Source organism: Stenella coeruleoalba (assembly GCF_951394435.1).
Source record: "Stenella coeruleoalba genome assembly, chromosome: 9".
Lineage (NCBI taxonomy): Eukaryota > Metazoa > Chordata > Mammalia > Artiodactyla > Delphinidae > Stenella > Stenella coeruleoalba.
In genome coordinates, this window is record NC_137155.1 from 90,250,208 (window position 1) to 90,277,952 (window position 27,745).

Sequence of the window (27,745 nt, forward strand, 5' to 3'; positions counted from 1 at the left end):
TGCTCATATTTAATGACTTTTTCAGTGTTTTGTAGGGGGATAGATACTTGCATTCTTGATACCTGAATATGCAGTTAATGGTGGGTTAGCAGGCAAGGAGATCCATGTTCTGTAGAAAGCTTGTAACCGTTGCTGCCTCATTTTGTGTTTAATTTTATCAGGTGTATGGAGTTGATGGAGTTGTGATTTTTCCCACCAGGCTTAAATTACTTGAATCTTTGAAGTCTCATAATTCAGCTGTGATAAAGATAATGCTAATTTTGCAAGCATAGCAGCATAAAATGGCAGAACTGATCCTTTATAGGCTCTTCATCAGTCTTGTTGTGAAGTTGACAGCAATGATTAACTAGGTCTAACAAGAATTGGGCCTAAAAGTTTCAAAATTAATAAGAAGACTCTTTGAAATTGATTGACATCCTCTATGTTAATGAACTGTGCCATAAGTGTATATGACATCTTGGACCATTAGCCAGTAACGGTATGAAGCTTTCATGATTAGCAATACATTTAAAAGCATTTATTTCATTCTTTAAAAATATATTTATGTGATTTACTATGTACAAGATACACTAGTACTTTAGCATATGTACATAATAAATATATATGTAGGGTGCATGTTCAAATATTTCTGTTTAAAACAACACGTGAACATATAAATATCAGCTGAATTGCCTCAGTGTTTTTGCATGTTTATCTAGTCTTAAAAACATTTTTCAAATTCTCTTCTTTGAAGTTACAAAACAACCCTATTCCTCAAAGAAATACCAGAAGATCTTTGATTATGGATAAATAGTCTCCCTGGGATCTCTTGACTATATATATCAGCATCAAGCATAACCAGGAAGAGAGCCTAAAGCACATGAGATTCTTAGTGTCTGTCTGTCTCTGTACTGGTATATGTTGATTTACGTTTCTTCCTGTCCTCATCAATCTTTTAGACTTGCTCTTCAAGTTCTCCCACTTCTCTGACCCTTCCTTTTTGGTCTCCTTGTTGTCTTCCCTCTGTTTCCTTCCCTTCTACTCTTGGAAAGTAGAGTGTAGAGATCACCTAGGACAAACCTTTAGGAATTTTTTTTTTTTGGCTGCGTTGGGTCTTCGTTGCTGTGTGCAGGCTTTCTCTAGTTGCGGCGAGTGGGGGCTACTCTTCGTTGCCGTGCACGGGCTTCTCATTGCAGTGGCTTCTCTTGTTGAGGAGCACGGGCTCTAGGCACGCGGGCTCAGTAGTTGTGGCTTGCAGGCCACAACTATTTTGGTAGAGAGATAGAAGGGAAAACCATATTGGGGTGGGTGGGAGGTAAAGAGATATAGATGGAAAAGTTTACCAACTCTGTTAAAAAACAAAACAAAACAAAAAAGTTTACTTCTGAAGGGAGGGAGGAAAGGGATAAGGCAGTACCTGGGGAGAAAAAAATAGGAGTTGAGGAATATTTCTTGTTTATTTTTTTGTGAATAGGAAAGGCTTAAGCATGTTTATATATATATATATATATATATATATATTTTTTTTTTTTTTTTTTGGTACGCGGGCCTCTTACCGCTGCGGCCCCTCCCGCCGCGGAGCACAGGCTCCGGACACGCAGGCCCAGCGGCCACGGCCCACGGGCCCAGCCGCTCCGCGGCACGCAGGATCCCCCTGGACCGGGGCACAAACCCGTGTCCCCCGCATCGGCAGGCGGACTTCCAACCACTGCGCCACCAGGGAAGCCCTATTTATACAATTTTTAAAGGTCACTCTCCATTTACAGTTATTACAAAATATTGGCTATATTCCCTGTATTGTACAATACATCCTTGTAATACTATCTTACACCCAGTAGTTTGTACCTCCCACTTCCCTATCCCTATATTGTCCCCCACCCCAAGTGGTAACCACTAGTTTGTTCTCTGTATCTGTGAGTCTGCTTCTTTTTTGTTTTTTCACTAGTTTGTTGTATTTTTTTAGAATCCACATATAAGTGATATCATACAGTATTTGTCTTTCTCTGTCTGACTTATTTCACTTAGAATAATGCCTTCCAAGTCCATCCATGATGCTGCCAGTGGCAAAATTTTGTCCTTTTTTATGGCCGACTAGTATTCCAGTGTGTGTGTGTGTGTACACACACACACACACAGCTTCTTTATCCACTCATCTGTTGAAGGGCACTTAGGTTGTTTCTGTATCCTGGCGATTATAAGTAATGCTGCTATAAACATTGGGGTGCATATATCTTTTTGAATTAGTGTTTTTGTTTTTTTCAGATATATACCCAGGAGTGGAATTGCTGGATCATATAGTAGCTCTATTTTGGGATCCAGTCAAGTGAGCTATTGAATATACAGGAGAAGAGATTTGTGAGTTTGTGAGCTTCTGAGAAGACAGGGTAGGATTGATCCAAGGCATGGTGGAGAGATTAGTGACTGGATAGGAGAAGAAATGTTTTCTTTATTGTGAACAGGACAGAAGGCAAGAAAAGGCATAAATATAGAAGGTTTCTCTGTGTGTCCTCAAAGTGGGTGGCATTTCCCAGTAAAACGTAGTATGATTATAGATCATGTTTGCTGCTAGAGATCAGAATTTATAGTGATACCTGTATGCCTTCTCTGAAGCAGCAGAGTGTTTCAGGGTAGTGCTACTCAACGTGTGGTCCACAAACTGTTAACATGAGTCTGAAATGAAGCAAAGAGTTTGCCACAGGAAAGTCTGGGGGAGCTAGGACAGCCTGGTACCTGAGGTTCTTGGAAATATTCAGTGAAAAGAACAGAGCGCCATGCTGAGAAGAAACTGCTGCAAATAAACACAAGTTGACTAGGATAGGAATTTAGGGGTTAAGAAGAGAGAAGGTTCAGATACATGTGGGAAGGGGGACCAGAGGAGGCAGATTTCAGAAAATATTAGAGAAGTGGTTACACTAAGGTACCATAGGTTTGAATACTTTGTGGTAAAAATGTAAGAGGAAACCTTAGAACTCTGAATCTAGGAAACAACCTCTACATAGGAAACTTCTCTTATAAATACAGGAAAGTCCCTTGTTATGAATTATGGAATCTACTGTGGTTTTACACCATTCAAAGATATTACATAAGAAAAAAGGACAGGGGGCTTCCCTGGTGGCGCAGTGGTTGAGAGTCCGCCTGCCGATGCAGGGGACGTGGGTTCGTGCCCCGGTCCAGGAAGATCCCACATGCCGCGGAGCAGCTGGGCCCGTGAGCCATGGCCGCTGAGCCTGCGCGTCCGGAGCCTGTGCCCCGCAACAGGAGAGGCCACAACAGTGAGAGGCCCGTGTACAGCAAAAAAAAAAAAAAAAAAGGACAATAGCCCTCAATAATAGATCTAAAGAAATTGAGATAGCATTGTACCTAGGTCTTAAAGTAGGGATATAATGAAACCTATTTCTACAAATAAAACAGTATGTTATGTAAAAACAACATAAACCATAATTACAAAAGTTTAGAAATGAGTTGGCTGTGCTATAGGATGTCATGAAAAGAAAAACTGACAGTTAAGGAATAAAATTAGAAGTGTTTCAGAAATGAAAATAAACCAGAAAGTTCTTGAATGAATAGACACTCTAGAAACTACCATAAAAGAAGTAAAGGATGGGGGCTTCCTTGGTGGCGCAGTGGTTGAGAACTGCCAAAGCAGGGGACATGGGTTCAAGTCCTGGTCCGGGAAGATCCCACATGCCGTGGAGCAACTAAGCCCGTGCGCCACAACTACTGAGCCTGCACTCTAGAGCTCGTGTGCCACGACTACTGAGCCTGCGTGCCGCAACTACTGAAGCCTGTGTGCCTAGAGCCTGTGCTCCGCAACAAGAGAAGCCACCGCAATGAGAAGCCCAGCACCGCAACAAAAAGTAGCCCCTGCTCACCTCAACCAGAGAAAGCCCGCACACAGCAACAGACACCCAACACAGCCAGAAATAAAAAGTAAAAGTAAATAAATTTTTTTTAAGAAGAAGGATGGAGGGCTTCCCTGGTGGCGCAGTGGTTGAGAGTCTGCCTGCCGATGCAGGGGACACGGGGTCGTGCCCCGGTCTGGGAAGATCCCACATGCCACGGAGTGGCTGGGCCCGTGAGCCATGGCCGCTGAGCCTGTGCATACGGAGCCTCTGCTCCGCAATGGCAGAGGCCACAACAGTGAGAGGCCCGCGTACCACAAAAAAAAAAAAAAAGTAAAGGATGGAAAAAGATAGATGAAAACAAATCAAACAAGTAGAGAAGGAGATCAAAGAAATTCATAGAGAAAGTGACAAGATCTTATATTCACATACCCATAAATAAATGGATGTTTATAATATGAAGAGTACTAAAACAACAGAACAGAAAAAAATTACAATCTGAGAAAATGTTGAAAGGATGATCAACATCTGTATTAAAAGGTCTTACCATGTGCCTAGGAAAATTGAAACAGAACAGGCACCACTGAAACGTGTTCTAGGGCTTTAAAGAAAAAGAAAACACTTTGGACAGCTATACAAAAAGACTACATCACTTATAATGGAAAGAATGTCAGATTGTCATTAGACTCCACCATCAGCATTAGAGTCCAGAAGACCGTGGAGTAAAGATTTTAAGATTTTCACAGAAAGAAAATGTGAGTTGAGACTGTATCCAACCAACTGATTTTCAAGCATAAAGACCACGTTTAAGAACTTAGCTAGTATTGTTCTTATGTACCCTTACTAAGGATACCAGATTTTGCTATATTTTCTTTAAATTTCTCGTGTTAGTATACTTAGTTGTTTTTTTCTGACCCATATGAGTAAATTGTAAATATCATGACCCTTCAGCCCTGAACATGTCAATGTGTCTCTGAAGAATAGAGATTCTCTTCTTAAAAGTGTTTTTAAGCTTTATTGAGATAAGATTAAACATACAGTAAGCCTCACGTATTTAAAATATACAAGTTGATGAGTTTTGACATATGCAAAGATAATCGTGTATGTAAGCACAGTATAGTTACCAAATTTAGGAAATTTGACAATGATACAACACTGTTATCTAATACGTAATACATATTCAGATTTTGCCAATAGTCCCAATATTGCCTTTCAACAAAAAAAAAAACCCAGTTGTGGGGTTTTTTGGTTTGTTTTTGTTTTTGGATGGAGGGGATGTTGTGAGGATCCAAGATACAGATTGCCAGCACGTTCCATAGAGTACATTTGTGGACGAGTTCCAAAGACTGGATCTCCAACAAATCCCTCTGGTGCAGCACCAAAGTGCAAGCCTCCGCTGTGCCTTCTCCACCAAAGTCTAATATCAGCCCTGGAGGGAAAATACTTCCTTGGGCATTCTGTCTCAGCCTTAGAGGCAGTGGCTATTATGCCATATCGTATCACATCATGTCTGATATTATACCTGTATTCTTTAGAGTTCTCTCTGCGTCTTACTGACCAGTTTTGTTAACCCAGTTCCTTCATGTGGTTAACAAATATTTATATTAAACTTCTTTTTTAAAACTTAATGTATGGTTTCTCTCTCCTTATTGTAACCAGACTGAAGCAGCATTTTGGGCATAAATGATGTGTCCTTTTCAGTGCTTTACATTAGGAAACCATGATCTCATTCTGTCCCATTATTATTGGTGTTGGCTTTGATCACTTGTTTAAGGAGGTGAATGCCAGATTTCTCCACCCTAAAGATGTCTTTTCTCCCCTTTGTAATTAATACGTAACATCCTGTGAGGTACTTTGGGGTCTGTGTGAATATTCTGTTCCCAAAAACTTTTTTGATGGGCATCCACTGCTGATTCATGCTTTCATCAGTTATTACTCTGATGTTGCAAAATGGTGATTTTTATATCATTCCATGCTTATCGGTTGATAATTTACTGTTTCAGTGACATTTTCCTTTTCCATTTATTTATCATTATGGGCTTATGAAATTTTTTATTTAATATGTAATAATGCATTTCTTTAATTTTTTGTTTTGGTAATCAAATTGTTCCCATTTGGGTAGTACAAATCCTTCAAGTTGACATCTTGTCCTTTGACACACCCCTGTTGATTTTTGAACACTTCTTACTTTCTGGCAAAACAAAGAGTTTCTAGATTCATCTCATGTTGTTTGTATACCAGCCTTAGTTGTTTCTTCAAGTATACCCAATTTCTTATTTTGATAAAGTCCAATTTATCTTACTTTAATTTTCCTTTTGTGCTGTATCTAAGAAATCTTTACCTAACACAAATGTTTTCTCCCTGAAGTTTCATAATTTTAAGTTTTACTTTTAGGTCAATGATCTATTTTCAGTTAATTTTTATATGTGGTATAAAGCATGGATCCAAGTTCATTTTACATGTGGATATTTTAATTTTTCCACCACTGCTGCTGAGAAAGCTATTCTTTTTGTACCGCACTGCCTTTGTCAAGTGTCAATTTAATTGTCCATGTATGTCTGGATTTCTGGCCTCTCTGTTCTGTTCCATTGATCTATTTGTCTTTATGCCAATACCATGCTGTTGAGTCTGTATATTAATGTCTTATGCCAAGAAAACAACAGGGAAGATGTTCTGCAGGGAATTCTTATGTCTAACTGTAGAACTGAATTTAATAAGCGGGAGAAAGGGTGAGAAAGTAGTATGTACTTGTTATATGCTCTGACAATGTAGATATATTACAGTTATTCAAGAACTTAAGGAATATAGTTCACATAAATCTTTCCTGAGAAAGCTATTAGAGAATAAATTTCAGACAACCAAGAAATGATTTAATAGACTCATTGATTGCCTTATAGAAATTCACCAGGGCATCAAAGAATATTATTACTTTAAATAGATGCTGGGGGTTGCAGTGCAGAGATGGTATGAGAGGAAGAAAAGAGCTAATTCCTATATTGTTTATACTAGGGAATCAATAGTCAGTATTTAAGAGAGAACTAAGGTTATATAAAGGTATTCACATAAAAAGGGACCATTAGGACAAAAACCAAAACCTTTCTAGATACCAAAAGAAATATGGAAGGGGAAAAAAAAGAACAAAGGAAATAAACACAGTGAGATCATTTATATATTCTCTCTGACAGAATTGAGACCATATCAGGCATATCATTAAATGAGCTTAACTGGCTTCTTAAGAGAAAAAAAGTATTTTCAGGTTAATTAATATAGCGAAAGCCACCTCTGTGCTCTATACAAAAGATGTAACCACAAAACTGAAAGACTCAGAAAAGTTAAGAATAAGAGGTTAGGCAAAGATATGCCAGACAAATCAAATAAAAGGAAAACAGAGGTCACTATTTTGATGTTGCACAAGGTAGAACTCAGGCTAGAAATCATTAAAGAGGTAACATTTTAAGGTTACAAACTGCAAGTCTTAATGAAGATGTATTATTGGATACATGGATATTAATGACAACTTTGATTTTTTTAAAACAGTTTCAGGAGAGTCAATAAGAATTAGTAAAAGAAGACTTAAAATCTCAGTTGAAGATAGGTCAAGTGGACAGAAATTTTATAAGGCTATTTAAGACCTAAATAACACAACCAAAAGGAGGATCTCGTGGCTCTATATTGCATATGGGAGAATACAACATCTTTGAAAAAGCGTGTGGAGCATTGATGAAAAAATGATTTTTTGTTGACATATAAAGAAAACTCTCCAAAATTTTCCCCCCAAATAGATACAGCATTTTTGGACTAGAAATCAGTACAAAAAATTGAAAAAAAGGCCCTTCCACCTGGAAACTAACAAACATACTGCCAAACAACTCTTGGCTTAAAGTGAAAATTCAAGTAGAATTTTTCGGTTACTTGACATGACACATCAGAATCTGTACATTATAGCAGGGGTCAGTAAACTTTTTTTTTTCTCTTTTTACAGAAGGATGGATAGTAAATACTTTAAAGTTTGCAGATCATATGATCTCTTGCAGCTTTCAAACTCTTCCGTTGTAGTGTGAAAGCGGTCGGTCATAGACAATGTATAAACAAGTTTATCTGGCTGTTCCAACAAAACTTTATAAAAACAGGTGGCAGACTGGATATGCCACATGAACATCTGTGTTATAGCCAAAGCTTTTATCATAAGAAAATTCTTAGCATCAAATGTTTACATCAATGAAAATGAAAATAAGTGAATACTCAAAAAGGTAGAAAGAACAAAAGAAAAGAATGCAGAAGGAAAGATTTAATAATGATAAAGAGTAGGTTTTAGATAACAGAAAAGGAGTAGAGGTAATACATTAAACATGACAATATGCTTATAATAGTAGAAGTACAAATTAAAACTGTACTGAAACACCATGTTTTCACTTAATAGAATGCCAAAAAAACCCTCAAAATTTGGCATTATACTTTTTGGGTGAAACTGTGGAGAAAGTAAGACACTCAGCGGTATTGCTGGTGGGAATGAAAAATGGTAAAACTCCTAACGAATGGAATTTGTCAACATCCAGCAAAATGGGAAATGCATTTCCTCACTGACCCAGCAATATTCACTTTTAGGAATACATCACAACGGTAGAATTGCAAAAGTATAAAATTATGTATGTGCAGGGTTGTAGCAGCCATGCTTGCAAAAATGAAAAATTGGAGTGACTATCAGTAGGTAACTGGTGGAATACACTCTGATGTATTACTGTGCAGACGTAAAAGAGGAGGGGGGAAGATCTCCATAGGCTGCTATGGAGTGAATTCCAGGATGTATGGTTGAGTGAAAAATGGCAAGATGGGGCTTCCCTGGTGGCGCAGTGGTTGAGAGTCCGCCTGCCGATGCAGGGGACATGGGTTCGTGCCCCGGTCCGGGAAGATCCCACATGCCGCGGAGCGGCTGGGCCCGTGAGCCATGGCCGCTGAGCCTGCACATCCGGAGCCTGTGCTCCGCAACGGGAGAGGCCACAACAGTGAGAGGCCCGCGTAACGCAAAAAAACAAAAAACAAACAAACAAACAAAAAAATGGCAAGATGCAGAAGACTGTAATGCTGACTTTGAAGAAGTGGAGTTAAGTTGTGTCAGTGTGCGTTTCTTACCCCTGTCCACTAAAATGGCCTAAAAGCAATATCTCAGTAACAATGAGAAATAAGAGGAAGGGAGAAAGAGAAAATATTGCACTGGTCAGAAAGTTCGTTTGGGTTTTTCCATAATGAACTTTTTGGCCAACCCAATACATGCTTATATTTTTTTAAAAAATAATAAAAATCTGAAAAATGACTACCAGTGGAGGCAAGAGGGAATGGAGAAGGGATAGGCATGAAAGCAGACCCATTTATGTAACTTGCATTGCAGTATTGATTTTTGGAACAGTGTAAGAGTGCTATATAATAAAAACTAAAGTATTAGCCCCCTCCGCCCCAAAAAACCATCCTGAAGCAAATGAACACATGAATATAATCAACCGGGTACTTTTACTAACATAATAAAGGATTTTTCTTCAACTGATTTTAAATTACAACATTAACTGTGCATCTCTAGTATGCGATTTCCCTAAGCAGAAAAATAAATTTTATATTTCATTTTGTGGCTTGTTTTTAGTTATTATCCTGGTATAGTTACTTGGAAACTTTCTATTTCATTGGTATTAAAGCAAACAGATAATTATGTTAATGTCATCAGACAAAGGAATTTGCAGGATAATGGTGAAGGAAAGTCCAGGATAGCAGCTTGCAGCAGGCTTGAGGAAGACTGGAGCTGGAGTAAGGACTTCTCAGAGAAGGACACATCTTGAGTAAACGAAAGTAAAGTTCAAAGACCACTTGATACACTTGAACATATTGAAAGGGATTTGTTGGAAAGTGTGGGGTGATTTAGTGATGAATACCTAAAAACTAAGCGAATTGTAAAATGTAGGAACTGTTAATTACTATGAACAAAATTGTTTGAGAAAGGAAATATAAATGTAATATGTTCTGTGGCTCAGTTGTGAATATTAGTAAAGGCTCATAATGGTTTGATTTAATGGAAAACTAATAGAAATAAATGTTAGGATGATAAAGAGGGAGTTTTGGATGGGGGCTTATCCATCATCTTCCATTGTACAGTTGGACAGGGGACTCCTGTTTTTTATAATAACTCTTATACAGTAATTTAAAAAGTACTTGGTGTCATGTATTAGTAGAATTAAAGAAAAAACTGGAAAGCATGATGATAAGTCAGGGCAAATTAAATTATTTTAAAAGTAGAAAAAATTCTCTTAAAATCATACCTGTGGCAGTAGTTAGTAAAAGTCAACTTGTTTAAATAATATTTAATTTGATTGTGGAAGTGTTCATTATTTATATGTTCTTTTCCTATATATTCAGTGTGTTTAAAAGTACTAAGCTAAAAGTTAAAACTTCTTCCTTGACTTTTTAAAGCTACCCTCCCAGACAGATTCTGTCAACTTTCCTTTTTACATCTGTCAAAAATCTTGTTCCCTTCTTTTTATCCTCTTAGTTCAGGCCTTCTCTGTTTCTTAGGGTCATTTCAGCTACTTCCTAACTGTTCTAGCTGCTTTCTCAGTTTTGTTGAATAGGTTCCACCCCTGCCCAAATTAGGACTTTTAAACTTTTTAAAGTTGTGAAGAAAACACATGTGCAGTTAACAGTTTAAGTGAACACTCATGTAACTACCACCCAGATCAAGAAATGAACATTGCCAGTACCCCAGAAGTTCCTTGTGTGTCCCTTTTTCATCACCCCTTCCCGTCCTGTAGATGGAGTCGATTTGCCCGTTTATGTTAATCACTTCCTTCATTTACTTTATGGTAAATATAATTTAGCCTGTTGGGGACTTTGTGTAAAAAGAACAATATTGTTATATTTCATTTCATTTCTTGCTATTTTCATTAAGCATTGAAGGGGTCATACATGTTATTGCATATAGCTATAGCTCATTCATTTTTAATGTTGTGTAATAATACATTATACAAATATACCACAACTTTTCTGTTGTTGCTGGGCATTTGAAATGTTGCCCATTTTGGACTTTTTAAAGCAATGCAGCTATTAACATTCTTGTTAATGTATCCTGCTGTTCATATATAGGAGTCCTGAGTTTTGTTTTGTTTTGTTTTACTGAAAAGCAGAATTCTGGGTCATGGGGTGTGCAAATAGTCAATTTAACTTTTAGCAACTTTCAAATACCCACCAGCAGCTAACCTGTGTTCCTGTTGGCTGAGATGTGGATGCTCACCAGCGTTTGGTGTTATCCTTCTTTTTATTTTTTGGCAATCTGATGGATGTTTCTTGTTAACTTCTCTGGGTCTGATACGCATATTGACCATTTGGATTTCAGCTATCGTGAAGTGCTTGTTCAAGTCTCTGTCCCATCTTTATATTGAGTTGTTTATTTTAATTTTAATAGGAGTTCTTTAACATTCTAGATACCTTCTCCCATTCTGTTTGTCTTTTTTATAGGGTCTTTTAACCAAGACCTTGATTGATTGATTGATTGATTGACTGGACCCTCAGCAGTGAAAGCATGGAGTCTTAACCACTGGACTGCCAGGGAATTCCCAACCAAACTTAATGAATCCTCCTTTGTGGTGGTTGTTTTAAGAATCTTTCCATATCCCAAAGTAACGAAATTATTTTCCTGTTTTCTTTTAAAAGTTCTATAGTTTTGCCCTTCACATTTAGGTTTCTGGTTCATCTGCAGTTGATTTGTACATATGACAAGTGGGTGGAGTCTAGTTTCATTTTTTTACCAACTGCCCCAGCACCATTGCTGAAAATACCATCCTTTCCCTAATGCACTGCCATCCCTATCAGTTATTAGGTATTTATATATGCATGAGTCTGTTTCTCAGTACTTGTTTCTCAGCCAATTCTGATCTTTTTGTCTACTTGTCACTCCCCCAAGCATTGCCACACTTTCTGAATCACTGTCTTTACAATAGGTTTTTAAAAACCGGTGTGTTTTTTGTTTGTTTTTTTGGCTGCGTTGGGTCTTCGTGCTGTGTGCAGGCTTTCTCTAGTTGCGGAGAGCGGGGGCTACTCTTCATTGTGGTGTGCAGGCTTCTCATTGCAGTGACTTCTCTTGATGCGGAGCACGGGCCCTAAGTGCGCAGGCTTCAGAAGTTGTGGCTCGCGGGCTCTAGAGCGCAGGCTCAGTAGTTGTGGCTCGCGGCCTTAGTTGCTCCGTGGCATGTGGGATCTTCCCGGACCAGAGCTCGAACCCATGTTCCCTGCATTGGCAGGCAGATTCTTAACCACTGCGCCACCAGGGAAGCCCCTTTACAATAGGTTTTGATAGCAGGTAAAACAGATCCTTGTGTAAACCTCCCCTCCCACCGTTTGTTGTTATTCTTCAGAAACATCTTTTGAATATTTCTAGCTGTTTGAATTATCATATGAATTTTACAATCCAGTTTCAAGTTCCACAAAAAACTTGATAGGATATTGATTGTGGAAAACTGTTTCAGTTTGGGGAGAATTTATATGTTTGTAATGTTGAGTTTTCTAATCCACAGCTGTGCTATATCTCTTATATATTTTTTAGTGGCTCATTAACCACTTATAATTGTTCCTGTAGGGATTTTGCACACATATTCTTAGGATTTTTCCTAGGTATTTGATAGTTTTTGATGCTGTTGTAAATGGTGTCCTATTTTAACTTCATTTTTACCTTTTTGTTCCTGGTAAATATAAATACAAATGTGTTTTAAATGTGGATTTCTTTTCAGTAACTTTGTTGAATCTTACTAAATCTAGTAATTTCTCTATAACTTTGTTTGGCTTTTCTACGTATATAGTCATATCATCTGTGAATAACAGCACTTTTTATTTCATCATTTCCAATCCTTAAACCTTTTCTTTTTCTTGCTTAACTGTGCTGTCTAAAATCTCCAGTACACTGTTGGATTAAAGTGGTATCAGTGGTACCATTGTCTTATTCCTGATCTCACAGAGAAAACTTTTAAATATAAGGTTTGCTAGAGATTTTATAGATATCTTTTATAAGATTATAGGTGTTATTTTAACTTATTAAACATATAATAATATGGTTTTAATAGCCTATTCTTTATTCCATTGGTGAGGGAAGGACTCCCATCATAAGAATGGCCCTAACCCTAGACGAATGAGATGGACAGTAGTGTATTAGTCACATATACTCACAGCCCTAGGGAGGAGGCCACTGCATGCCATGCAAGGCCACACAGGGACAGAGTGAACAACCAGGTACTGTGGGAGGCAGGCTTTGTATGCACTATTATGAAAGTAGGGTGCCCCCTGTTTCCCACAGGAGGATGTGGTTGGCTTGTTTGAATAATTCTGTAAGCTGGCCAGGAACTGAAACCCACTATTTAAGGGTAAGCAGAAACTGTCTGGTCCCTTTGATAAAGGAGTAATTGTTTGTTAGGGGATCTTATCTGTGGTAGTAGAATGGGGAGGGATACTTGCAGTTAGGCTATCCCAATTCTTCCAGAATTGAGACAGCACAATATATAGGCCTTACACCACCTCATTTATTCCTAATATCCACAAAAGGTTTTTGGTTTTTGTTTTTTCCTTAATTGTGAATAAATTTTTTTTAATCAAACACTTCATCTAGTGAGGATAATTTTTTTCTTTAATCTATTATGTGGTGAATTCTAAGATTTAATTTTCTAATAATAGAATAATTGCATTCCCAGGCAGAAGGCTACTTAGTGATGTTATATTATCCTTTTTTGCATTGCAGAACTTGGTTAGCTAATATGTTATGATTTTTGCTTCTACGTTTATGAGAGAGGTGGCCTATGATTTTCCTTTTTTATATTACTTGTATGAAGTTTTCTTTAGAGTTAGGTGCACTTCTCTAGGTGTCAGTTCCTCCACTGAAACAATTTTAAAAAATACTGGAAAAAATTACCAGAATGAACTATTTCAGACTCTAGACCTTGATCAAACACTTGAAAGAACCAGGGGAGTGCTTGATGAAGGGAGAGGCTGCTGCTCTTTGATAAGAGGGCTCCAAAAATTGGGGGTTGTTTGTTTTGGTCAGTCTCACAGATCCTTTAGGGCTAGAGGGCTGGACTCTGTCATTTGCTGAGATATAGAGATGGTAACTCTCTCCCCTTTTGGATCCAGACATTTAAGGACATCTTTGTCAGATTACTGGCTGGCTACCAGATAGTATGGAACAGAAACTTCAATGACCACACTCACTAGGAATTCATACACACTTTGCAAAATAGTTTGGAAAAGTCACAAATGGACTGCTCTGGCAATCAATGAGCAAAACTCAGCAATCCCTGAGGAGTGGAAAAATTAGAGTTCTAGAGTTACCATAATAAACAAGATCTTTTTGAGTTTATCTTGCTCGGAGTTTGTTGAGTCTCTTAGACATGTATATTCATGTCTTTCATCAAATTTAGGAAGTTTTTAGTCATTATTTCTTCAAATATTTTTTTCCTTGCCCTTTTCTCTCTCTCTTCTTCTGGGACTGCCATGATTTGTATGTTGGTATGTTTGACGGTGTCTCACAGGTCCCTCAAGTTCTGTTCATTTTTCTTTGAAACTACTTTTGCAAAGCCTTCCTTCTTATGTGTGTTACTGACCTGTTATCTCAGCCTACGACCTCTTAGAGGTTTCTTTAAATGTGTAGATTTATTTATTTATTTATTTATCTTTGGCTGCGTTGGGTCTTCATTGCTGCATGCGGGCTTTCTCTAGTTGTGGCAAGTGAGGGCTACTCTTTGTTGCGGTGCGCTGGCTTCTCATTGCGGTGGCTTCTCTTGTTGCAGAACACAGGCTCTAGGTGCGTGGGCTTCAGTAGTTGTGGCACGTGGGCTCAGTAGTTGTGGCTCATGGGCTCTAGAGTGCAGGCTCAGTAGTTGTGGTGCATGGGCTTAGTTGTTCCACAGCATGTGGGATCTTCCCGGACCAGGGCTCAAACCCGTGTCCCCTGCATTGGCAGGCAGATTCTTAACCACTGCGCCACCAGGGAAGCCCCAAATGTGTAGATTTAAAAGTGTGTATACCTCTTTAAATGTTCTGATATGTGCTGCCAGGGAAACAACTGCAGCCCAGGGGAGCTGAATAAAGCCAAGCATCTCAGCTGACCCTCAGGGAATCCCCATGCTAACTAAATCACATAATCCCCTAATTTTTGAGTTCAAGGTCCTGTGCACCTGGCACTAGCCAGCCACTTCAGGGATGTGGGCTGCTGTCCCCACTTTGCAGCAGAATTAAGGAATTGGGCATGGTAGCTGGTTCAAGCAAGCAGCCCTCTTACCAAAGTACAGCAGCCCCTTCCTTCATTAAGCTCTTCCCTGATTGCTGTAAATGTCTGAACCAGTTTCAAAGTTCTGGAATAGTTGATTCTGATAGTTTTTTCCAGCTTAATGGCTGTTTTGGTAGAGAGACCAACCCCCAAGCTGCCATTTTTTTAATGACATCCTTTGCTGCCATTTTTGCTACTTTAAAGTAAATCACAGATTTGGCATCTCATCCTTAAATAGTTTAACTTGCATCTCCAAAAAATAAGGAAAGTAACCTTGATACTCCCAATATCATTATTAGCATGGATGGACAACTAAAATAGCTATTATTTCCTAGTGTTCTAGTACAAGTCCATCTTCACATTTACCCCCCAAAAATGTCCTTTAAGCTGTTTTGTTCAAACCAGAATCCAGTCAAGGATTAGCTATACAGCATGATATTTGGATATCATGTTTCTTAAGTCTTTCTTAATCTAGAATAGTTCCCTCTTCTATCTTCATTTCTATAATTTGTACTTGGTGGAGAGAACCAGTCAGTTAGATGATAAAATATTCTGCATTCTGGATTTGTGTGGTGTTCCCTCATAGGCTTTTTAAGTCATTCCTCTCCACTAGTAGTGTAGTTGATTAAATTCATGTTAAACCTTGTTAGGTAAGAATACTCCATAGAAGATGCTATATACTTTGTATATTTTTGCAAAAAGAACTTTTATGGACAGAAAAATAAAGTTAACTTAGAAGGATAAACCACAAACATGGTTTAATAAAAATGCTTACCTATAGGAAGTGGGGTAGATGGAATGAAATGGATAAGAGGGATAGGGATGGGAGTGAAATCTGGTATACTTTCTAATATAGTTTTTGACTTTTGAACCATGTAAATATTTTACATATTCAAAAATAATTATATTCCAAAATAAAAAAGTAAACTTTTAAAACTGAAAATATTATTCCTTTATCTAAAGACACTAAACACTTGGAATAGAAGTTGTGAGAGTGGATACCCTTGCCTTCTTCCAAATCACACCAGAAAGCATTTCATCATTTAAATATGTTAGGTGTAGGATTTTCATACATGGTCTTTATCAGGTTGAGGAAGTTTCATTCTATTTCTAGGTTGCTGAGAGGTTTTCTTTTAAATCTTCCATGAGTGTTGAAATTTTCAAAGATGATCATATGGCTTTTCTCCTTTATTTTGTTAATATAGTGAATTACTTCAATTGATTTGAATGCTCGACCAACCCTTCACTTCTGTAATAAACCCTACTTAACTGATGTATTATCAATTTTATGTATTCTGAATTTGATTTTCTGATATTTCATTAATGAGATATTGGTCTGTACTTTTCTTTCCTTGATTTTAATATCAGGGTAATACTGGCCTTATAAAACAAGATGGGAAGTGTCCCTCCTCTATTTTCTAAAAGAATTGTTTAGAGTTAGTATTATCTTTAAATGTTTGATGGGATCCAGTGGTCCCTTTTAGGTCTAGACTTTTCTTTATGGGACAGGTTTTAAGTACGAATTCAATTGCTTTAATTGATATATTCAAGTTTTCTGTTTCTTCTTGAGAAGATTCTGATAATTGTTTCTTTTAAAGTATCAACACATTTAGTCAAGTTGACAATATTCCCATACTTTTTTAAGCTCCATGGAATCTGTAGAAATGGCCTCTTTTACTTTTGGTTTTGGTTGTGTGTTTTCTTTTTCCTTGATCAGTCTAGCTAGAGGTTTATTAATTTTTCCCCCACCCCCAAGAACTGGCTTTGGTTTCATTGATTTTTTTTTTCTTTATTGCCATTTTCTTTCTTCTTCATTGTATTCTGCTCCTTATAATTTCCTTCCTTCTACTTTTTTTGGTGGATTGATTTGCTCTTCTGGCTTCTGGAGGAGAATGCTTAGACCATTGGTTTTTAGACCTTTCTTCGTTAACACACAGGTTGGTTGGAAGTAAGTTGTTCAGTTTCCAGATATTCGGGGGTTTTCCAGTTCTCTCTGTTACTGATTTCTAAGTTTATTTCATTGTACTCATGGAACATATTTTGTGTGTTTTTAGTTCTTTTAACCCATACTTGGATTATTGCCCAGCGTATGTTATATCTTGGTGAATATTCCATTCACACTTTAAGAATATGTATTCTGCTAACATTAGGTGTTCTTTAAACGTCAATTGGATCAAGTTATTTGATTCTTTTGTTCAAGTCTTTTATGTCTTTACTGATTTTCTGTCTATTGCTCTATTGATTACTGAGAGGAGACTTGAAATCTCCAACTATCATGTGGATCTGTCTGTTTCTCTTTAGAGCTGTATCTGTTTTTACATGATGTGTTCTGACATGTTAATTAGGTACTTGAGCATTTAGGATTATATGTCTTGGTGAGGAATCAAGCTGTTTATCATTATACACTGTCCTCACTTTATATCTGGTAATAGTTGTAGTTCCGTAGTCTGCTCTGTCTGATACTATTATAAAGTCCTCAGGGTTTCATATGCTTATTATTTGAATGTGTATCTATTTCCATCCTTTCATTTTTTTAAACCTGTGTGTGTATTTAAATTGGGTTTCTTGTAGGTAGCATCTAATTGGGTCTTTTGTTATATTCACACCCATATGCTTAAGTAGCAAGCCATCAATGGTATTGACAGGACCATGGACAGAGCACTATTTTGCATTATATAGATCCTCTCCTTTTTCTCCCATGGATGTTGAAATATAGTTGCCTGACTGGTGGTGCTCCATCTCATGGTCCTATCCTTCAACTCACTTATGTCTGTGATCCACAGTGTGTAATAAGAGGCTTTGAAGCCACATACGTCTCTTTTATAGAGATGGGCAAAGAGTTGCCAGCCATTCCTAGTACTTAATTTCAAAGCATAAGCCCTGCATTGAGCTTAGGTTTAGACACTAAAACTTCACAAAGGAGATAGCAAATCATATTTACATCTCAAAGCCCCAAAACTGTAAATATTTAATTCGTAGAATAAAAAGAATAAAACCAGATCCTAGTGAGTTTAAGTCCAGCTACTTTTATAAATGTGTAATTTATGATCTATTATTAATCTCTTATATCAATCATGTTTTTATGACCTTATAATTAAACATCTTTCATGATTTCTTTTGGCAAGCACAGAAACTTACATATAACTTCAACAGTCCTTTTCCTTTAAAATACAGATAAATATAATACTGAATTGTTAGCTCTTTCAGCTTGATTAATAAATAGTTGATTTCCTTGTTTAGCTTGTTACCAGCACATATTCTGGCAACAGCAAAGAGAAGAAATTTGTAGCATTTGTACTAGTCTGTTTGCTTTGCTATTTCTCTTGAATTAAAGTTGACTCCCTGCTTGCCTTTCCGATTTCAAATTTTCCCTTTTCAAAAATGGGAACTTCATTATGTTTCTGCAGTATCCCCACCCTTTCCAGGATAGTGTGTCAAAGAATCACTTTCTTCATATAGGCATTCAGGTATTTACTGTATAATATGCAGTGCCTTATTTTTTCTTCTACTGACAAGGTACATCTTGAGCTTGGGAATGAAGTATGGGTAAAGATGCAAATTTGAGATTTACCAACGTTTGGCCTCATTGTTCCTTGTTAGGCTGAGGTACTTCTATGACTCAGAGTTCATTTGTGTAAGTCTTAGTAGATGATTTGAGGGAATGAGGTAGGTGAGGTTGTGCTGGTCCTTTCAGAAGGAGTCACCTGTTACCTGATTTTAATTGGGGGCATAGAGTATGATGTACAGGTTTACCAGGTACCAGCCCAACATCGTTAGGCCCTTTTTATACATTTATTAATACAATCCTTATAACAGTTCTGCCTCAAATTTGTTCTGTTGAGCATGGAATACTTAGCACTATAACCGGAGCACAATAAGTTCTCAATATGGTAACCATTATCATGATTATCACGTACTGTTACTTTACAGAAGAGGAAATAGAGGCTCAGAAAGATTGTTTAGGGGATATAGAACAGTCAATAAAGAGGAATAATATAGGTCTATATAGCTTTAAAGTCCATGCTATATTCTTTTTATTTAAATAGTTTCCATGTAGAATGTACATAAGATGTGTATGCAGAATTCAAATTCCAGAGTTGCCAGTTAGTAGTTGAATGACCACAGGCAAGTCATGGTGCTCAGTTTCCTGATCTGTAAAATGGGGATAATACTTAATGCACTAGAGCTGAGTAGCTGCTTACTAGACCTCAGGCTCTCTTTTAACCCTAGACTGGGCATGAGGTTTCATTTGCTTGCAACCTGTTTATCTCCATGTGCTCTTAGGCCTTCGAAATGGTTTGGTTCAGGAAAGATAGATGGGCTTGAAATTAGTATTGGAGGGGAGCTGCTTATTCTTTCCTCCATCCTAGGCATAGCCTAGCCACTATCCAGAATTTTGTGTTAATCATTCCCTTGTTTTTCTTTATAGTTTATCAGCTATATATGCTTTCTTATATATTATTTTTGAACTTTGATAGAGTATAATACATATTCTTCTGGGACTTTCTTCACTTAACATTTTTGAGGATTCAGCCATCTGTAATTTACATGCATTGATTTTATTGCTGTATAGTGTTCTATTATTTGAATATACCACAGTACTTTTGTTCTGTTGATGGACATTTGGATTGTTTCTAGTTGTAGACTTTTCTGAAAAATGGTGCTATGAACATTGTTGAGCATGTTTCCTGATGCTGAAGAGTTTCTCCATGGTGAAACTGTGGATCACAAGGTGTGTGCATCACTAAGGGAGTTCATTCACTCATTCACCAAATATTTATTGAGTACTGCTATGTGCCAGGTACATGTTTAGGTGCTTTGGAATATCTGTGAACTAACCAGACAATTTACATTTTACTTGGGATAGTCAGACAATAAACAATAAATATAAATAAATGGAACTGAAGGATAACTGCCAGAGAGAAAAGAATTAGAGCAGAATTAGGGGAATCTGTGGTGCAGGAAGGTGGATGGGGGTGCAGGCATCATCAAAGGTAACATTTGAAAACAGACTTAAAGGAGGCTATGCACCATTTAAAATTTTTTCAACCCACTAAATAACAGAAAAAAACAACCATGGCCATTAAGTACACAGTGATGAATGATTGAAGAAAATATCTACACACTTCCCACAGAATTATTTTTCTTTAGTTAATCAGATTTTAATCACTCTAATTTCTAGAAGGATATATTCCAGATGCTGATCTCCACCAGTCTGTATAGAGGAACTTTAAATGTGCTCAGACTGGAACAGAAATTACATTTTCCCACTAACTTTTTCTGGTAACAAAGTATTGTTGAGCTAGCATTTATTTGGGTTTAAATTCATTTAGGTCAAACTCACCACCATACATAAATGGGATTCTTTCTTTTTTTTAAATGTCTTTATTAGAGTATAATTGCTTTACAATGTTGTGTTAGTTTCTGCTGTACAACAAAGTGAATCAACTATATGTATACATATATCCCCATATCCCCTCCCTCTTGTGCCTCCCTCCCACCCTCCCTATCCCACCCCCTCTAGGCTTCACAAAGCATCCAGCTGATCTCCCTGTGCTATGCAGCAGCTTCCCACTAGCCATCCATTTTACAACAAATGGGATCCTTAATTTGTGGACTAATATCCTATCTGTCAAAATGATGCAATCTGTGAACCCATGGCTTTCTAAGACATTTTTGTAAAGTGTGGTAGTACACTGCACTCTGGGGTCAGTCGGATCACAGCTGTGATTTGAACAATCACAGCTCCACTACTGTGTGACGTTGGTCAAGTTAATCAGATTCTCTGATCTCCATTTCCTCATTTGTATGAGGATAAAGCAGTACATATAAGGAGAGCACTAAATAAATGTTCTTTTTAGTTTTTTTTTAACTTTTTATTTTGAAATAATAATAGATTCATGGGAAGTTACAGAGAGATCCTTTGTACCCAGTTTTTTCCATTGATTACTTCTTATATAATTACAGTGCAATATCAAAACCAGGAAATTAACATTGTTACAATAGTGAGTATAGTGTTATTGTGTGTGTGCGGGTTTTTTTGGTTTTTTTTTTGCGGTACACGGGCCTCTCACTGTTGTGGCCTCTTCCGTTGCGGAGCACAGGCTCCAGACGTGCAGACTCAGCGGCCATGGCTCACGGGCCCAGCCGCTCCGTGGCATGTGGGATCTTCCCGGACCGAGCCACGAACCCGTGTCCCCTGCATCGGCAGGCGGACTCTCAACCACTGCGCCACCAGGGAAGCCCAGTGAGTATAGTTGTAATGCAACTTTATCACATGTGTAGATTCATATAACGTCACAATCAAGATGCAGAACTATTCCATCACCAAAGCTCTTCCTCTTGTTACCCCTTTATAGTCAAACCTACCCTCTCTCCCCACACCCCATTGTCCCTAATTTCAGGGAAAGTAGTAGTCTGTTTCCCATCTCTATAATCTTGTCATTTTGAGAGTGTTATGTAAGTGGATCATTCATAAGACCTTTGGAAATTGGCTTTTTAAAAAACACTAATGCCCTTAAGATCCATCCAGTTTGTTGCATATATCAATAATTAGTTCCCTTTGATTGGTGACTGTTATCCCATGGTATGGATGTACCACAGTTTATTTAACCATTAACTTATTTACAGAGATTTAGGTTGTTTCAAGTTTTGGGCTAATATGAATAACACTGAATTACGATATTTGTGTTCAGATTTTTGTGTGAACCTCAATTTATTTCTGCCCAGGAATGAGATTGCTGATTCATATGATAAATGTTATGTTTAGCTTTTTGAAGAAACTGCCCAACTGTTTTCCACAGTGGCTCTATTATTTTACATTCCCAGTGGGAACATATAAGAGATCTAATACCTCCACATTTTTTGTCAGCATTTGGCATTGTCACTACTTTTTATTTTAGCTGTTTTAATAGCTTTGTGCTGGTATCCCATCATGATCTTAATTTGCATTTATTTACCTGATGGCTAGTGATGTGGAACATCTTATCATGTGCTTATTTGCCATGTGCATATCCTTATTGATGAAATGTCTCTTCATGTCTTTTGCCCATTTTCTAATTGGGTTTTTGTTTTTTTGAGTTTTGAGAGTCCTTTATGTATTGTAGATATGAATCCTTCGTCAGATCTGTGGTTTGCAAGTATTTTCTCCCAGTGTGTAGCTTGTTTTTTCATCTTCTTTATAGGTCTTTTGCAGAGCAAAAGTCTTAAATTTTGATGAAATCAAATTCATCCGTATTTTTCTTTTATGGATTGTCTTTGATATGTCTAAGACCTTCAGCAAGTCCTACGTCCTTAAGATTTTCTCCTGTTTTCTTCCAAAGATTTTATAGTTTTATGTTTTATATTTAAATCTGATCCACTTTGAGTTAATTTTTATATAAAATGTGAAGGTTAGTTTGAAGTCCAGTTTTTGCCTATGAATATCCTGTTGTTTCAGCAATTTGTTGAAAAGTCTTTCCTTCTTCCAATGAATCATTCTCATACTTTTTGTCCAAAATCAGCTGGGCTTACTTGTGTGGGTGTATTTCTGGGTGCTGTATTCTGTTCCATTCATCTGTGCATGTATACTGCCAATACTACCCTGTCTAACTCACTATATGTAAGTCTTAAGATTGGATAGTGAGTCTTCTCACGATATTTTTCTTTTTCCGGACTTGCTTTAGCTATGCTAGTTCCTTTCCTTTTCCACATAAATCTTGGAATAATCTTGTCTGTATTTACAAAGAGATCTAGCTAGGATTTTGATAGGAATACACTAGCCTATAGATCAATTTGGGGAGAATAGACATCTTTACTGTGATGAGTCTTCCAATCCATGAACACAGTATATCTCTCATCAGCATTTTGGACTTAATCAGTATAAAGATGCTTTTGCACCTCTGTCAGAAATCAGTTGGCCCTACTTGTATAGGTCTGTTTCAGGTCTCTATTCTATTTCATTCATCTGTGTGTCTATTCTTTGGTCAATAACAGGCATTCCTGATTACTGTTGCTATATAAGCCTTGAAATTGGATAGAGTGATTCCTCCACTTTATTCTTCTTTCCATTATCGATTCAGCTATTATAATGCATTTGCTATTTATTTATTTATGGCTGCGTTGGGTCTTTGTTGCTGCTTGGGTCTTTGTTGCTGCGCATGGGCTTTCTCTAGTTACAGCGAGCAGGTGCTACTCTTCATTGTGGTGTGCGGGCTTCTCATTACGGTGGCTTCTTTTGTTGTGGAGCACGTGCTCTAGGCATGCAGGCTCAGTAGTTGCGGCATGAGGGCCTAGAGCGCGCAGGCTTCAGTAGTTGTGACCTGTGGGCTTAGCAGTTGTGGCACATAGGCTTAGTTGCTCCGCAGACCAAGGATCGAACCCGTGTCCCCTGCATTGGCAGGCAGATTCTTAACCACTGTGCCACAGGGAAGTCCTTCATTTGCCTTTTAATATAAATATTAAAACAATATTGTCTATATCTACAAAAAAATTTTGTTGGGTTTGTATTAGGAATTCTGTTAAACTGGTAGATCACATTAAGAATTGACCTCTTTACTACATTAGTTATCTCTATCCATGAACGTTGTCTCTCCATATATTTAGATCTTTTTTGATTTCTTAATTTTGTAGTTTTCAGCATACAAGTAATATACATGTTTGTTAGTATTTCATTTTGTTTAGAGCCGATTTCCATGTAGTTAAAAGGCTGTTCAAATTATTTCATATTTGTTTGTGCCTTTTGAGGAATTGGTCCATTTTACTTATATTGTCATTTTGTGTGAGTAGTATTAATATTTCTCTGTCATTCTTTTGCTGTCTATATGGTCTATAGTGATATCCCCATTTTTATTCTTTATGTTTGGTAAGTTGTGTCTTCTCCTTTGTCTTTGTCAGTCTTGCTGGAGGTTTGTTAATTTTATTGACCTTTTTGAATAACGAGCTTTTTGTTGAATTGACTTTTCAGTTTTCAATTTCATTCACTTCTGCTCGTATATTTATTATTTCCTGCCTCGTGTGAGGTAAAGGTTGAAGTCTGAGTTCCCCTTGCTGCATCTTTTGATATCCTGAGAGAGAGGCCCTCCTCCTTACTGGTCAATGGTGTGGAAGTTGATGCTCCCACCAGGCCTCTGTTGATACCTCCCTGGCTAGTAGGGGTATGGGTGCCTACTTACTGCTTCCCATGTGTTCTTCATTGACACATCTAAGGAGTGGGGATATAGGGGCGAGGGAGGTTACTGGTAAATAGCGATAAAAGTCCAGACTTTCCACTACCCTTCAGCATGGAGGTGGAGGGGTACCTCATTACTGTCCTGGAGTTACAAGCTCAGGCTCCTCACATAGTCTCCACTGACACTGCTGGGGCCTCATTACCACCCAGTGAGGACCAAAGCCCTAACTCCCCACCAGGCTTCTCTGACAGCCAGCAGGAGATGGTTGGGGCACCTGGTTTCTGCCTGGCCAGGGTAGAAGTCTAGGCTTCCCCTTGGGTCTTTGTTGGTGGGAGAGGAAGCACATTTTTTTCTGTGGTGTTTTGCTGGAGTAGTTTTCTTTCTTGCCAGGCTGCCCTTTTCCTGTCCTCTGGATAGAGGGAACGGGCTTTTGTGGACTTTTCTTTGTTTACACCTGTTGATATTTCTGAGATGGTAGCTTCATGAGCACCTATTTTGGCATATATGAGGCTAAAAGAAAACCCAGTGAACTCACCGTTGTCATTCCTTGGGTCCTGAGGTCTCTAGACAGTCTGCCTCCTGTCTACCTTTCTCAGTTTTATGTAGGCTGTCTAGAATCTTTAGCTGTACTTATCTGGAATAAGGAAAAACATGTTTACTCAATCTTTCTATTTTGTGAAATGCATTGTCACATTTTTACAGATTTTAATTACTAATTTCTTGTCAGTGCTGTGTGTCAGGTATATCTTCTCCCAATCAGGGGCTTATCTTCTCACTTTCTTCATGGTAATCTTTTGTGCAACTGTAGTTCTTAACTTTACTGAACTTACTCATCTTTCTCTTATGCCCTTGCTCTTTGTTTCTTTGTTTCTTTCTTTTTTTTCTTTTGCGGTACACGGGCCTCTCACTGTTGTGGCCTCTCCCTTTGCGGAGCACAGGCTCCTGACATGCAGCCTCAGCGGCCATGGCTCACGGGCCCAGCCGCTCCGTGGCATGTGGGATCTTCCCGGACCAGGGCACGAACCTGTGTCCCCTGCATCAGCAGGCGGACTCTCAACCACTGCGCCACCAGGGACGCCCATTGCTCTTTGTTTCTTGATTGAGAAATTTATTCCAACTCTAAGGTTACACAGATACTCTCCTGTATTTCCTCTTGAAAGTTTTAAAGTTCTTAATCTATCCTATCCAAAAGAATTTTTTTAAATTTAATTTTATTTTTTTATACAACAGTTTCTTACCAGTTATCTATTTTATACATATTAGTGTATGTATGTCCATCCCAATCTCCCGGTTCATCCCACCACCCCACCCACCCTGCTTTCCCCACTTGGAGAATTATTGTTTGAATTAAGGAGAGATCTGATTTCATCCTTCTCCCACTGTAGCAAACTATAGCACCCCTTTTCCACCAATTTCTAGTGCCACATCTGTCTTGTGTTTCTGGTATGTATATTCTGTTCCATTTTTGTTTATCCTTTCATAAATATCACACCATCTTAATGACCATAGCTTTATATGTTTACTGTCTTATTTGTTAGACATGTTCCCCCAGCTTGTCAAAACTCTACTGCAATCCCTGTTGGTATTATTATTAAAAACTGCATTGAATGTATAGACATGTCTGGGGAGAACTGGCATCTTTACCATCAAGAACATGGTGTTTTCATTACTTAGATTTTTTTTTAATGATTCTAAATATAGCTTAACATTTTTCTACACAATGGCCTTATACATTTAAAAAAATTTACTACTAAGTACTTTTCTTTGTTGCTATTGTAAAATAGTTTTTTTAATTAAAATGTTTGTTTATTGCTTGTATATACAAATGAAATTGACCTTTGGATTACTTTGTGTTCATTCTTATGCATTTCGTTTTGAAAAAAATGTATCTGGGGACCTTACTGCAGTCTCCTTGGTACAAATTACTGCATCAAGTTTATATTAATTTTTTTAATTTAATCAAAAATTTAGATTTTAATTCATTCACAATTATTAATTATTTATTGTTTTACCAATCACTATGAAAGAGTCACGCCCCCCCACCCAAAAGGAACGCTATTTGCACCTGTTAAAGGAAGCAGATTGGTGTTTCTGAATCGAGATTCAAAACAAAAACAAACATAAACAAAATGGGTATGTCTGTGTTCCACTTTCAGAAATCCTGATTCCATAGGTCCAGAGAGAACCAGAACTCTCATTCTTTTAAAGTCTCCATATGATTCTGCACATCTCTATTTGAAAAACACTGTGAGAGAAGTTGCTAAACAATAAAAAGAATAGTCAAAAGGATATTTATTTGGAAGGTTATCTCATTTAAAATTATGAGCATTCATTCATCATTTAATATACTAGTGTGGGACATATACACATACACACCACATGTATACACACATGTGTGGGTGCACACATGCATCTAAAACCCCTATATATACATAAATTGAATTGCTTTGTGTTAAGTAATAGGTATGAATTTGAAGAGAGTGGACATTCCATTCACAGTTTGGATGAGATGTGTTGGGTTAGGACTCAGTATGTTTGTATTAAAACTTAGAATGTGAGCTCATGGATATAAAGAACAGAATTGGTGGTTGCCTGAAGTGGGGGTGGGGGTGGGGCGAAATGGGTGAAAAGGGGCAAAAGGTAGAAATTTCCAGTTATAAAATGGGGATGTAATGTACAGCATGGTGACTATAGTTAGGAATACTATATTGTATATTTGAAAGTAGCTAGAGGAGTGGATCTTAAAAGTTCTCACCACCAGAAAAAAAAAGTTGTAATTGTTCATGGTGACAGATGTTAACTGAATTTTTGTGGTGATCATTTTGTGATATATACAAATATCAAATCATTACATTGTACACCTTAAACTAATTTTAATGTTATGTCAGTTATACTTGAATTTAACCAAAAACAACTTAGAACACAATTTTGTCTTTCCTAGTGGGAGTCATTCGATGTCCAGTTTGCAGCCAAGAATGTGCCGAGAGACACATCATAGATAATTTTTTTGTGAAGGACACTACTGAGGTTCCCAGCAGTACAGTAGAAAAGTCTAATCAGGTAAGTGTATTAAGTCTTGAATCTTTTGCCTCCTCTTAATGAGGCAGCCTGAAATGCTGGAGAACTTACCATGCATTTGGTAGGTTTGTCTCAAACATATCTTTTAATTAATTTCAGATGCCCCCTTCACCTTGCTTGGCTTTCTTTTTCCTTCCTTTTAACATATTTGCTGGATAAACTGGGTTGTTGGTCCAGTAGAGTTAACCTTATTGTGAATTCTGCTGACCTCTCCTTAAGTCATTTAACATGCTTCCCTGTCTCCCGTATTTTGTGTAAACTGGTGATAAAAATGTAGAGGCTGTTTCATAAGAATACTTCCATCCATATGTCTGTGTGTATTTCAAGCAGGAAGCTTATGATGTCTGGTTGTCTTTTTCCTGATGTTAATGGCGTTAATGAGCACTGCCAAAATTCCATATTTCATTAGGACT

At 37.6% G+C, this 27,745-nt stretch overlaps 1 protein-coding gene across 3 annotated transcripts in view; it reads left to right on the top strand.

Moving 5' to 3' along the window:
* Positions 1 to 27,745, top strand: part of TRIM24 (tripartite motif containing 24) — a 93,481-nt gene that overhangs the window by 11,883 nt on the left and 53,853 nt on the right. For all 3 annotated transcript variants that reach the window (XM_079931124.1, XM_079931126.1, XM_079931125.1), the window contains exon 2: positions 27,196 to 27,314. In XM_079931124.1, the coding sequence (XP_079787250.1) occupies positions 27,196 to 27,314 (119 nt within the window). The remainder of the gene's footprint in view (positions 1 to 27,195; positions 27,315 to 27,745) is intronic.